General features: G+C 43.3%; 2 protein-coding genes across 6 annotated transcripts in view; one reads left to right on the forward strand and one right to left on the reverse strand.

Annotated features, from left to right (window-relative positions):
• Window positions 1-291: 291 nt before the first annotated feature.
• On the reverse strand, window positions 292-13,457 carry ASTE1 (asteroid homolog 1). 3 transcript variants are annotated; one of them, XM_074270944.1, is made up of 5 exons: window positions 12,878-13,457; window positions 9,178-10,503; window positions 7,848-8,058; window positions 6,072-6,264; window positions 292-4,674 (listed from the first exon to the last, which is right to left on the reverse strand). In XM_074270944.1, exons 2-5 carry the CDS (start codon window positions 10,480-10,482, stop codon window positions 4,353-4,355), a joined length of 2,031 nt encoding a protein of 676 aa, XP_074127045.1. In that variant the 5' UTR covers window positions 10,483-10,503; window positions 12,878-13,457; the 3' UTR covers window positions 292-4,352. The 3 variants fall into 3 exon arrangements, with proteins under 3 accessions (XP_074127045.1, XP_074127047.1, XP_074127048.1); XM_074270946.1 differs by lacking the exon at window positions 12,878-13,457 and adding an exon at window positions 11,605-11,661; XM_074270947.1 differs by lacking the exon at window positions 6,072-6,264 and having other exon boundaries at window positions 4,540-4,674.
• NEK11 (NIMA related kinase 11) overlaps window positions 13,167-14,611 on the forward strand; it is a 267,788-nt gene continuing 266,343 nt past the window's right edge. For all 3 annotated transcript variants that reach the window (XM_074270948.1, XM_074270949.1, XM_074270950.1), the window contains exon 1: window positions 13,167-13,603. The gene's annotated coding sequence lies outside the window, so the exon portion shown is untranslated. The remainder of the gene's footprint in view (window positions 13,604-14,611) is intronic.

Genomic DNA, 14,611 nt, shown 5'->3' on the forward strand with positions numbered 1-14,611 from the left:
GAAGAGAAGCAGGCAGAAATGCCAAAACTTGGGTTCAAGTCTCATCTTTGACAAATACTGGCTTCTGTGACCTGAGGAGGACAATGTCTGAGAGCCACTAGACCACTCTGTAAGATAAGTTCAGAACAGTTGGGAGTTTAATCATCAGGAGTTCCTTACACTGAAATTAAAGGTCTGGCTTTTTTAAAAAAATTATTTTTAATTATAGCTTTTTATATACAAAGCATATGCATGGGTAATTTTTCAACATTGACCCTTGCAAAACCTTTTGTTCCAAATTTTCCCCTTTCCCCCCACCCCTCTCCTTGATGGCAGGTTGTCCCATACATCTTAAATATGTTAAAATATATGTTAAATACAATATATGTATACATGTTTATACAGTTCTCTTGCTGCATAGGAAAGATCGGATTTAGAAAGAAGGTGAAAATAACCTGAGAAGAAAAAAACAAAAAATGCAAGCAAACAGTAATAGAGGGAGTGGATATGTTATGTTGTGGACCATACTTATTTCCCAGAGTTCTTTCACTGGATGTAGCTGGTTCTATTCATTACAGATCAATTGGAACTGATTTGGATCCTCTCATTATTGAAAATGACCACGTCCATCAGAATTGATCATCATATAGTATGGTTGTTGAAGTGTATAATGATCTCTTGGTCCTGCTCATTTCACTCAGCATCAGTTGATGTAAATTTCTCCAAGCCTCTCTGTATTCCTCCTGCTGGTCATTTCTTAGAGAACAATAATATTCCATAACATTCATATACCATAACTTATTTAGCCATTCTCCAATTGATGGGCATCCCTTCAATATCCAATTTCTCGCCACTACAAAAAGGACTGCCACAAACAGTTTTGCTAGGTCTGGCTTTTTAAAAAAATAATTTTTTAATTTTTTCCTGAGGCAATTGGGGTTAAGTGACTTGCCCAGAGTCACACAGCTAGGAAGTCTGTCTGACACCAGATTTGAACTCAGGCCCCTCTAACTTCAGGGCTGGTGCTCTGTCTACTGTGCCACATAGCTTCCCCCTAAAAAAAGTAATCTTAAGAAAAATATGAATTTAAGCTCCAATCAGGCTTAGTAAAAACCTTTTATATAAAATCCTTAACTCACCCCAATTCCATCTCAAGGTCATAAGGATATAAACATGAACAGGAAATTTGAAAACATATCAATTACAAGTTTTCTTAGAATATATTATAAGTAATACATACACACACACACATATACATAACATACACAAATATATTGTCACCCCCAAAAACTGTGTGTGTATACATACACATATTTATACATACCTATACATATGTATATATGTGTATGTGTGTGTATTTTGGTGAGGCAACTGGGTTAAATGATATGTTTAGGGTCATACAACTATTAACCACCAAGAGTCTGGGGCTGCATTTGAACTCATTTGAACATTTGCATTCCTCCTGATTCCAAGGCTGGTACCATCCAGCTGCTCTGGGGGATATTTTATATACTTAAAAAAAAAAATGGAAAAAAGAGCATTTTTCATGATATACTTAGAAAAGTAGCCTGAGTAAAATCACTTAAACTAATGAGAGAAAAGCAGCCCCTCAGATAAATGTGCTAGAGAATTCTGAGGAGACTTGAATCAAAGCATGGCCCTCAGAGGCAAAGACGCTGGCTAATAATAAAGATAGCTGTAGTACAGTGTCCCCAATAGATCATTTATATGTGGCCTAACAATCGGAAAATTTATTGCTGGGAAACTGAATCAAAGAACAGTTTTGTAACCATGGGACGATTGGATGTAAGGCAATTTTGTTCTATCTGGCTGAATTTATCAGTTTAGGGTTTCTCAACCTAAATCAGATGGGTCACTACACAGAAAATGGGATGACAGAAGAGAGCCTGGAACACCTGAAGATACCAGACTTACAGCTGGTGTGAGATAATAGAATCTAATGCCAGAGAAACAATTCAGTCAGCAGGAGAAAGAGAGAGGATCAGAGTGGGGATCAGGCCCAAAGGGGCCATGGTATGGACTGTTCCTCCAAAAGACCAGAAACATCCAGAGCTCTGAGGAGTCCGCTTGTGATGTGAGTCACCCATGAGGCTCCCTACTTGTGTGTGTCACTGCTGGGTTTCTATAAGCTTGTGTCCTTGGGCAGTGGTGGAGAAGCATGACCCAGGAGGCTTATAGTTCTTATGATGATTCTTAACTTTATCTTCTCATTGGGTAAATTTTTCATGTTTTTATGCATCATCATGATTGATTTGTTTGAACAGTGTGGACTCGGGAGCTACTCTGCTATATAGTATCCCCCAAGAGTGTTTTCCTAGGTCCTAGGGTGTCAAATTGTAGTACTGAATGTAAGTGAGGTGAGTGAGCAAAGCCCTCCCATGGAAAGGGAAGAGCAAGACAGCCTGGAGAGATTCTGGACATGGGGATGGACACACTGTCATGTTCCTTCTTAGTACTTATCAAGCAACTCAAGCTTAGACAATGGCCGGGTCTTAAGATTGGCCACAGCATCCTCATCGACTAATGGGGGAAATTAATTACTAATTATTAATTCAGCTTTAAAAAAAACCCTTATATGGTAAAGATGGTAAACAACCTTATATGGTAAAGAAACTTGCCTTTTTGTTGTCAATAACTTTTTTTTTTTTTTTCTTTTTTTGCTGAGGCAATTAGGGTTAAGTGACTTGCCCAAGGCCACACAGCTGGGAAGTGCTAAGTGTCTGAGGCCACATTTGAACTTAGGTCTTCCTGATTTCAGGGCTGGTGCTCTATCCACTGCACCACCTAGCTGTCCCCTGTCAATAACCTTTTAAAAATTGTACTGATTGACATGGAAAAATTTATTAGAATATTTTAACTGGATATATCTAACAAAACATTTAATATCCTTCTTTCATTTTCCTTGTTAAATTGACAGAGTGAAAAAAGAAAAAAAATCTGCCATTAAGAAGCCAATAACTAATAGACAAATTAAGACCTACATTTCATCCACTGATTTTTTTTTTTTTTACCTTGGAGGGAAATGATTGGTGCTCAGAAATAGATGGTGGCTTGAGAGTGATTACTTAGCATTAGAGAGTAACCTTCAGGAGGATCCTGTAAACCACACTCTGCCCCCACCCTAGTATGGGTGATCTCTCTCTTCTCTCCTTTCCATGGATGTGATTGTGCTTTTATTTATACTAATGAGTGCTTGTTATGCAGTTTAGCCTATTCTGCCTTATTACACTTCTCCCAAAATCCCAGTAGCTCATAAATGTATAATGACCACCAAGTATTTAAATGTCAGTGATAATTAAATAAGTTAAATTCCCTGGTGAGTAAAACCAAAATGAATAATGTATAAAAATATAAAAAAGTTCCACAACCAATTAAGAAACATAAATTTGCATGTAAGGCTTCAAGGAACATTTGTCTAGAGACTATTTTTTAAAAATACCAATAGCTGTCTGTCCTAAAACTCCTGACTTCATTAATACAGTAGATTTGTTTTGTTTCTCACCTCTTCAGTCCTAGTTTACAGATAGACACCTTAATCCATTTTCAAATGTATTAGTTATGACATTAATTTATAGATAATTTCATGGCAAAAAACATTTACATAGGTCCAAAACCAAGAGCTTAAAGCAAAAATCAGAGTTGGAGGAAAATTGCTCTTTGAAAATTTAGGGCCTTCGAGACTGAAAATCTTTCCCTGAAGAGTGTGATCTCCTCCACAGCACAGTCCCTATGTCTAGTAATTAAAACACAGCTATAAGAGAGGTGTGTGGGATGCTCTAGCCGCCACAAAATACACACCACCAAATCACAGTTTTTATGCTATGAAATTTTACTTTTCAGTGTAAACAGAATATGAAAACATAAAAAGTATTTATTATAAAAATAATTTTAGAAACAATTACCTGGTTCCCTATAATATTAAATTTATGGCAGTTCCATGGCTACATTGTAGTATCCCAGGGATAAAATACATGTTACAGAGGTATTGACTTGATGTATATAATATAAAACCTTAAAAAAATTTCTCTTTATATATACATATATCCACCCTTACCCACTTCCACATATATAGTATATATGTATCCATTATATATACACACACACACCTTACACATACACAGCCAGAGCTACTGCAGTTTGGAATACTATTATTATAATTAGTCAATTCATGGGGATCTTGAGAGAGGTTTCAAGTCATTATCATTTTATAGTGATGGTTTTCCTGGGTTCCAAGTGCACTCAATACTGTAGCTCCAGTGATGATGAAATAAATCCCTACTGCATGATTGATTTAGAGAATAAACCTGAAAATAATATCTCAGTCACAATCCACAAGACTTGAAAGTCTGGATTTATTCCAGTTTTGACTCCTGATCCTGATCATCCAAGTCCTCTACTGAGAGGAGCCCAAACCTGTTGCTGACATGATCAAGTAAGGATTTGGTCCCAACTTGGTGCCTTGTCAGGTTAGTATTCGTTTTCTTTGGCTTCTTCCTTCTGGCTTTTGACTTCTCTCTCTGGAAAGGACTTTCTGAGGGGACAGCAGACTTCAGCCCATGGAAGAGCTGGCTATAAAGCTGCCTTGCTCCAGGGCACACACGCAAGAGATTTTCTGTTGAGGATGAACCGGAAAATTCTTGAGAAAGTCCATGGACAAGAGTCCCGCTGTACAGCCTGTGCAAGTAGAAGAGAAAGTGTGTCACTGCTCTCACACAAAAGCCTAAAAGTGCACTGAAAATTTAGGGACTTTTTTTTTTTTCCTAAGTCAATTGGAATTAAGTGACATAGCTTAAGTCATAAGCCAGGAAGCATTAAATGTCTGAGGCTGGATTTGAACTCAGGTCCTTTTGACATCAGGATCGGTGCTCTATCCACTACACCACCTAGCTGCCCCTGGGGACACTTTAAATAAACCATTTTACATTAAGTCAGTTAGATGAAAAATTTAATTAGACACTCAAGAGATCCTTCGATTTATTTACCTCTAAAATTGTGTAAAGCAGAGGTTCTCAAACTATGACCCGTGGGCCAGATCTGGCCCCTGAGGACATTTATGCAGCCCGCCAGGTTATTGCAAATGGGCTGAGGGGCAGAGACAGAGTGTGAGCTTTTGTTTTTACTATAGTCTGGCCCTCCAACAGTCTGAGGGACAGTAAACTGGCCCCCTATTTAAAAAGCTTGAGGACCACTGGTGTAAATTCTTGCCTAAAAGCACTAACTTCTGGTCACAGTCCCACTGAGAATGAAAAGTCAGTCTTAGTCAGGAAGCACCTAATATATTTATTAGTAAAATTCTAGAAACTCAGTTTACAGATGGTATCAGTAAGAGTAGACTTAGCACTATATTCAAAACAAACTTGCTAGATTAGAAAAACTGGTTATTAGAACTAGGTAAAGCAGTTCATTTTAGAACTGAATCACTCAACAATGTTTGAAACTGGTTAGGTATGTCTATTAAAGACAGGCATGAACAATGGATGGATAGAGAGCTGGAAGAGTTCTCTGATCATCCAGAACAGAGACACTGGGCTCCCTGGAATTTAAGGGACCTTGCCAAAATTACTAAAGTGGGATCTGAACTTAGGTTCCTTGACTCCAGAGGCTAGAGTTTTTTTCCACCATATCATGGTACTTTACAGAGCTGAATCTGAAACAAGAAAAACCTGGCCTGAAGCACACAAGCAAAATGTGACCACGGTTATACCTTTCTTTCAGTGTTCAGAGGTGATTCTCTTTTAAGACGACTCAATTACAGAAACATTGGTGGAACTTCCTAAGGGTATATTAGGGACTTAGCAATGCTGATAAAATTAGTGCTCTGGACCCTACCCAAAGTAAAACAAAACATCTAGGCAGACCAATTGTAAGAAAAGTCATGATATTTCAGGTCTAACACCATGAATTCATTGGCCTAGAGCTCTCGGGATGGAAAGGCAGTGTTGCTTTTGAAATATAACCAAATTGATTCATTAACTAGGAAATGATTATTTTGCCATAAAGACCCAGTGGGCCTGAAGGGAGAGAGTCCTAATCCCTCCTTCTCCCCCTCTTCTGGGCCTGGCTTCTCTTACCATGTGATGTTGGGCTCAGGTAAAGGTGTCAGCAGAAGCTGATTGAGATAGAATCCCATCTGGAGACAGCACTGCCATTGACAGAAAACATGGGCAGTATCAACATCCAATTTTCTTTGCAGTTTATTTTCTTTCACTTTTAAAAACTGGTCACAGAACAGTTTTGCCCTGTCCATAGGCAATTCCTCATTATCTACAGGAAAAAGAAACCTAAAAGTAGTGTTTACAGAGGCTTCAGAAAATCTCTATCCATACAGACTTCACAAGTTTCAAAAGCAACAGCCAAGTGGAAATACTATTTTCTGTTATATTAGGAAAAATCTTCTGTATCCTACCACTTGGCTATTTTAATTTTAAATACCTAAGCTTTGAAGGCATTTGAACGCCAATACTCTCTTTAAAAAATTCTCTTCTGAATCTTTAATTTCATTATGTTGAATACTTGTCTTAGGATAGTTTCCAGAACACTGGTTAGATACAAAGTCTTAACATCGTATAAGCTTAGTTCTTGAAATCATGGTCTGTGAAATGTAAATTGATATTTTCTTTATAAAAATCTGATTGAAATCTATTTCCATGGAAGTCTGAAAAATGAGTGCTTATAGTTCACTCATCTGGGTAAATAACACTAGAATGATCATGCTGGCATTGAAGAGGAAGGTTAAAAATGTAGCAGGATTGGGAGCCCAAACTGTATTATCAACTTTTTCAAATACTAAAAGAAGGATGGATATATGCAGAGGCTGTATAAGCCATCTGGAAAATGCATAAAGGCTCTATGCCATTTCAAATTTATGAGCAAGAGGGCACTAAGGCTGCCCATGATCTGTTATCCATAATTTTAAAGGAAAATCAACATACCCTTGACACGTGCCTTTCTGTTGGATTCAACAAGAGGGCTAACAGATTTTCTCTTAAGTCTTTTCTTACATATCTTTTATTCAGCAGAAAAAAAATAAACCTGAGGGTTAGAACAAATAAACAGAAAATCCCCACAACAGTAAAGCTAAAGCTTCTTCTGCATTTAGCTCTAATTAGGCTAATACATATTAATAAAATATGAAATGATACAGTTAAGACAAAGAGCCTTCAAAGTATAAAATCCTTAGATATTTTAGGGTCCCACTCCTTTGATTTTTCTTTTTTCATTTTAAATTACTCTGAAAAAAGTGATCTCTTATGAAACTAGGCAACTGCTGAATATCCAGAAGGCAGTAATAACTCATTCAGAATTGCAACTGAACTTACGTAAAGAAAAGGTGTGATATCCATGATCCTTTAAAGTGAGTATTCTTCAAAAAAATAGAATACTTTCACTGTACAAAGAATACTTCTATACCAATTACATTTCCTCAAAATGAATATTCTTAGCAGAAAAAAGGGAAGCTAATGTTGGTTTGCTCATTTATTCTCACTTTAACTGAAGATTATGGGAGGGAATATGACTATATAATTTTCTGTAGTTGTCACTATTTGTTTTATTATAGAGCAATAACAAATAACCTCAGGAAAGAATCACTCCTAAAATGTTAATGTCTTGGATGAAGTATAATGCTTATGTCTGAATTTGAAGGAAGAAATGAAACTGGCAAATGTTCTGTATATCAAAAATTAACTATTTTGCTTATGCGGCCACTAAAGGTGACAGGTCAACAATGTGTTGATACCATCACATTAGAAGCCTTCCCCCATTTTTTTTTTTCAAACTTTAGGATAGAAGGATAAATGGGTTCCTGGAAGAAGAGATGCTGGTTTCTATAGACCATCGATACCTACCTGGCTCACTGATCGTCTTCTGCAACTGGCCAACTACCATTCCCATCAGTAAAGCTTGTACATGATACAGTTTTGCTTGGCCTTCTATGGAGTGTAACCAAAAGCAAGTGACAGCAATGGGTAACTTCAGGGAAGCAGGAATTGGGTCCAGGACACCCTCTTTCACTTTCAGGGTTTCTAACAGAAGATTCTTACGCTTAGAGAGAGAAAGCTGAAAGAACATAGCAAATACCTCAGTCACATATAAGGAAACCTGACATTTTTTCTTATGTGCACATATAGGATCAAACAATACAAATGAAAGGTTTTAAATACTTAACGAAAGGAGTGTAAGTGAAGCCATGGGGGGGAAGAAGGGGTGGCACAATAATAGTTAACACTTTAGTATCAGTAAATGTTTGATTTATATATCTATCTTATATACCTGTATATTAGGGGGGGGTCGTATAAAAATTTCTTGGGCCACAAAAGGTCATGAGTAAAAAAAGTTTAAGAAGTTTTATTTTACATATATCACATCTCATTTCCTTATGCACAACTTTTGAGGTAGGTGTTATTTTTGTAAAAATTAAGTTTTTCCACAGGTTCATGGATTTACAGGCCTCTAAAGCCAGCTAGCTCAACCCCTTCCTTGGAGAGATGAGGAAACTGACCTAGGGAGAGGAAGTCACACAAGTCAAGGACAGAATCTGAACCCTTGACTCCAGGGTCAGCACTTTTTCTAACCTACTTAGATCCTGGCTTTAAAATAACTAAATGGAGTTTTAAGCCTCAGAGTTGGGGAAGATGGAGGACCCAGTGGCAGAAAACAGGAAAGGAGGGTCAGGACTTGGGAAAAGAAGGATTTTTTCAGACACAGTGAGCAAGAGCTGTCAGCCAAACTGCCCTACTAGCCTCTGTGCTTTTCTCACCTTCAGGCCTCTGGCCACACTGTGCCTTCTACATCATCACTTCCACAAATCCCCCAAGAACATCAGTGTTCCCTTCTCTACAGACATTCCTTGCCTTTTCCATGGATTTCACTAACATCTCTACCAAGCATTTCCTAATTTACCTATCCCGCCCTAACAGCCTGGCTGCTGATCTCCAACCACATTTCAGACACTTCAAACTGGAGATGTAGTAGATTTATTAAACTCAATGTATCCAAAACAGAATTCTTTATTCCCTTCTCGTCCCTCAATCCTTCCCCCATCTTCCTAATTTCTCTGTTATTGTTGGGGACAACAGGTTCTAGTTTTTCTGACTCACATAACCCCCATTCAAGGATCACTAATGGTCTAGAACTCCTATATGATGGGCCATTATGATCACAGTCCTGGACACTTACCTCATTCAATCTGCTTAATTCTCGATATTCCTCTGGGAGCTTCGCTGCATGAGTAACCACTGTTGCAATATTCTTATTAATCCTTTCTACCTCACTGAAAGCCACTGGTTGTTTGTTGCCTGTGCTTCGGGATACGTTATTTAGATTTGGAGAAGAATTCTGAAGAAGCCCATAGATGACTTTCCGAATGGACAGAGAGACAACGTGGGCACTTGGATGTTGCATGTTCTCCACCTGGGTATGAAGAATAGTCCGCCGTAATGACAACGCATCACAGACAAAAGGAGAAAGCTGCCCTTTCGCCAAAGCCAGTTGTATCCATTCTGGTAAGCCCAGGTTGGTGGCGCAGGGAGACACATAAGCGCCGAGCTGGAAGAAATCCTGTAGCTTCACTGGAGATGGCTGGTATTCTTCCATCGAAGCCCAAAGTAGATCTCTAACCACTTTCCTGTCATTCACTTTCAGGTACTTCACCACATTATCTAAAGCTTCAGAGGGGGCATCAAAATGAGACAGCCAGTTAAGGAGTCCCAGAATTCGCTGGTGCTTTCTCCCTTTGGTGGTGGAGCTTCCAGGGGAGAAATTCATTCTACTGAAGATGGTATCCAGGGCAGGCAAATTGATGTAGTCATTACCACACAGCACAGCAAAGACAGGCAACAGGGCTTTATTCATGTTGTTAAAATGACTGCAGAACTTATCTATAGAGAAACATCGGGCAGGGATATAGTAGTGAAATGAATCTTTAAACAATGCCAGGTTTTTCCATTGAAAACCATTCAGAGAACAAAAGCCAGCTTTCAGATCAAAAATGCAAAAATCACTATCCATCGTTAACACGGGACAATTCCAGTGGTTAGCAAGTGTCATGATGTCTCTGTCTGCTTCGGAGAAGCATTGGACAAAGTCTATGTGAAGCTTGTTCAAGACTTGAATGAATACTTCTCGGATGAGTAAAGGTAACACATTTCCCCTCCCACCAAGAGAAAGGGAATGTGCTATCTGGATCTTCTCCCGGGCTCTGTCCTTTAAGGTGAGGAGTTTTTTATCCGAAATATCACAGCCTCCATCTAATATAACATATGGATGAATTTTACAAGCAGAGAGTGATTCAAAGAATCTCTGTATAACATCGGTAAAAGAATCATAGTCTCCTCCGTGCCGGAGATCCACGTTTGAATCAAAATACAGTCGATGGAAAAGTGCATAGCCGTCAATGATAATTTTGGTGTCCCTCAACTTCAAATCAATGAAGAATTGACTACTGTGATCTTCCACGTAACTCATTAGTCCACGGATGCCCATACTGATGGTTTAAGGAACTGCCTTCAAGACAAAAAAGATGCAAGTTTTCAATAAAATTGTGGGAATCCTGAAGACAGGATATCTGTCCTAGGTTTAAAATGGCAATAAGACTTTTGGGATGCAGGATTTAAAAGTTACTTTCTACTGTCCTAAAAACCAAATGGAATCACATTAGGAATTCTGACTGTACTAGTTTTTGTTTAGAAAAGGGATCTTATATTTAAAAAAAGGGCCAAATCCAAAGGTAAAAAAAAATAAACTTTAGTTTCATGATCTTGCTAAGTTAGAACAACAAGAAACATAAGGTGGGAGAGAGTGAGAGACTGTAAGTTTGGAAGGTTTCTAGGAGAAAATGTATTCACAATTCCCCACGGTCCACTTGTCAAGTGTGGTGAATGAAAATTTGAGAGACAGGGCTCCAAGAAGTGAAAAATTAATCACGGACCCTTAATTTATTAATTGTTGGCCGGACTGTTTAATAAATTAATTCTTCATTACTTGGGGCCCTGCCTCTCAGAATTTACACTGGCCATGGTTGAAGCTACGTAGAGATTATTTGAGCTGCCCGTTCCAGGGAGGCTTTGGAATAGGCCGTTATATGGCAGGGTGGAATAACTAGGCAAGAGAGAAGAAGCAAGAGAATTGGAGAGGAAGCGGTTAAGGTCCTCTGGAGGCAAGCTCAAAGAGGTAGCAGGGGTGAGAGGAAGGACCAGGGGAGAAATGGGCAGATGCCATCAGGTGGGGGCAGATCCAAAGACGGTGGATGGATGCTTAGGATTTCTGTCCCTTATTATACCCAGCCTGAAGTCTTCCAGTGTCTAATAATTAAGAGTCAGACCTGAGCTGCAGGGACCCCCCAGCTGAATTGTTTTTTGTCTTGGACCAAAGGTCAGAACTTAGTCACTCGCTTTTTCGGCCATTCCCGGTTCAATGGAGAGTTGACCCTTATCCCACGCTAGGAGGGAATTTCTAAGGGAATTTCTTTGGGAACTTGGGGTATGAAGCCGGTCCCCATCCTCATCAAATCCTGAGGCCGGAAATTGCACTTTGTCCCTCTCGCCCTACTAGCGGACGCTTCTACCAGTTAGGATGCATTCTTACACAGAGCACATCCTACCTTACCTGGGGAAGATCAGAGGGGGGCGCAGCTTGAGGAGAGAGTGGAAGGCTCAGGCTGGCTCCGCCGGGGCGCGGGGGGGGGGGGGGGGGGGGGGGGGGGAGGGGGGGAAGGGGGGGAGCTCCCCGAGGCGGGAGCTTGGCTGCTTCTCAGCTGTGGCGGAGGCAGCCAGAGATGGGGCTGGGGACAGAGCGCCTCCCGCGCCCCGCTTCTGGGCTCACTGGCCGGCCTCCCGCTCAGGGCGCGACCAGTCCGGGCTGCAGCTTCGCTCTTGGGGAGGTCCCCTCTGAAGGGCACGCCCGGCTTCGGTGTCGGGGTCCCTCCTGGCCTCGAGGCCCGGTCCTCGAGGCCCAGACCCAAGGGGGGTTCTCGCTGAGGCCCCAAGTTCTAGGAGCTGCCCGACCATTTGCAAATCAGCCTCATTTCCCGTGGGATCTTAAAGGGCCAATTTGTGGGCAAAGGGAGACTGGAGGTTTAGCAGTGTCCTCCGCAGTGTCCTAGGTAGGGGTCACTTCGTGGGCCCCGGATCCCGATACAGGAGCATGGCCTACGGAACCAGCGCAGATCGAGTCTGCTCGGTGTCACTTGGAAGCTTAAAAGTTCCACTGCGAATACGCTTAAGAAATGTTCTTAACCTCTAAAATGTCTACCCTGGTATGTCTACCAAGGACATAAACCCTGTCCCAGGAGGGCCGCGCCCGGAGTCCGGAAGCCTCCCCTCCCTGAGTTAAAACCCCGCCTCCGAAGCCTCCCGGATGGGAGATCTTGGACCAGTCTGCCTCAGTTTGCTGATCTGTACAATGGCAAGCCACCCCAGGAGCTCTGCCAAGTGGATTCCAAAGTGGGTCAACTTAGAGTTGGATGCCACTGAACAAGAGGAAGCAATAAATTAACGGTAGTGAGCATCATGAGCTTTCGGTTCCATCCCCGGTGCCTCCAGCATCCTCTCCAACGTACATGTGTCCCCGCAATGCGACACTGATGCAAAACGCTGACCGCGAGTTTTTGGTGTCTAGGGACCTTTGGGGGGCCTACATTGTGGGGTAAGTGGGTAAAGTGACCCCGCCGAGGTGGGATTTGAACTCCCGGCCCGGGGCTCTCCTGCGCCCCCTAGGGGCTCGCGTAAGGGGAGCGGACTGAAATGAGCAGGGTGGGGCCTCTCCTTCCCCTTCGCGTCCTTCTTAGGCCCCTGGCGTTCCATCCTGGCCTCGAGGACTTGGTCCTCCCCCGACCTCTTTCCCGCCCCCGTGTGGCGGTGGCAGCAGCCGCGGGCCCCACCTGCTCTTCCTCGAGCGCCAGAAGCCTGGGAGTGCGGAAAGTGCGAGAACGGGGTGCAAGGCCGGAAGTCCCGGGACGCGGGTAACGCGAGATTACGGCAGTGGCCGGATGTGACGTATAACCTACAGAGCTCTATCCTCCCAGGCATTCTACTTCCCCCCCAAGGCGCCAGGAGCCTTTATGCGAGGCCATGGATGACACAGGCGAGGGCGTGGATGCTGCGGGAGTTTAGGGAGACGTCCCCTTGAGAACCAGACGTTTCGCTTCCCCTTCCAGGACGGGGTTCTGAGTCATTCCCGCTTCCGGAACGGTCATGACCACTTCCTACACTTTTCCGCGTCCGTCTCCTAGCGACGGTGCGCAAACACTTTGGCCACGTGACCTGGGCGTGGCGTCATCTGTGGCTGGGGAAGGAGGCGGAGGCGGGCGCGGCTGCCCTGAGGCTTCGGCCCCTTCCCCGGCCCCCGCCGCTTCTCCTTCGGGGACTGGTAAAGGTGCGCGGGCCGGGCTCCGCGTCCCCGTCACTCCCGCTCCGTGCCGTGGCTCAGCCCCCGAGGCCGGCGTTCTTTTCTTGGGTCCCTTCTCTCGCTCTGCCCTTGCCCCTTATGCTGGAGCACAAACGCCGCCGCCTCTTGGGCTGCCCCGGCACGGGTCGTGAGCCCTGAGTAACTATAGTAACCATCCTCCTCCGCTTCTCCAGTGTCATCCTCACAAGCACTCTGGGAGGTAGGTGCCAGCCCTCTCCCCATTCTACAGGTGAGAACACTGAGGCAGGCAGGCTGCGCCCCCTGGCGTCCTCCCTCACCGGCCCGCCGCCGAGCACAGAGAGGGCGCTTATTAATCGGGACTCGGTCGGACGCGGGTCCGCTCACGTCCATTTCCCCGACCTGCTGGGCCGCCCTGTCCGGAGGCCGCTAGGTGAAGGCGCGCCTGCGCCCGGAGGAGCGGGTATCTAGGGACGGACTCTGGGTCCCCCAGCCGGAAACCGCACTGACACAGTGTATCCCGGGGCTTAGCCGCAGAATTAGAAATGCGTGTAGTGAAGATTGGGGGGGGGGGTCCGGACAAGACCCCGCTCCTGTGGGGGGGCTCCGGGAGCTGCTTCCTCAGGCCGCGGGCGAAGGCGCACTGCCCCGGAGCCGGCGGCGGCCGCGGTAAAGGGCCGTCTGCCCGCGCCCGGTAATGAGGGTGGAAGAGAATCCTCAGTTTGTAAATAGCTCATTTACATAGATCGCACTTAGGGGTTTACCCAGCTTTCAGCCCCTCGCGGGGATAGTGGAGTGTCTGCATTTGGTCTGGGAGGAAACCGAGGCTAGAAGCTCTATTGGGACTAGTCAGGGTCCCCAAGCTCACCCCGAGAATTGAACCCGGCTCTCCGGAGCGAGCGCTTGGATCCTTTGCTTCACTATCTCTGTCTTTCCTGCTGCTTCTCCCCCCAGAATCCCGTGGTGGGAAAAACTGATATCATTGTTGGACAAAGCAACTTTTTACACACAAGTCACCTTTTTAAAAAAGTCAATGTCAAAATAAACATTTTACAACTTTTCTGTCTCCCCAAAGAGAATTTTAAAAAGTGATCACATATTCAAATTGTCACATATAACAGGTCTCTTAGCTACTATTAAAATAGTTCATGGAGATTGTTTATTGGGAGCACTTCATTCTGTGATGAGGTGATTACTGTTCGGAATGAATTCCAGAAGAGGTCGTTGTATTTCAGTTAGACCTTCTTTA

Source organism: Sminthopsis crassicaudata, chromosome 5 (genome assembly GCF_048593235.1).
Source record: "Sminthopsis crassicaudata isolate SCR6 chromosome 5, ASM4859323v1, whole genome shotgun sequence".
Lineage (NCBI taxonomy): Eukaryota > Metazoa > Chordata > Mammalia > Dasyuromorphia > Dasyuridae > Sminthopsis > Sminthopsis crassicaudata.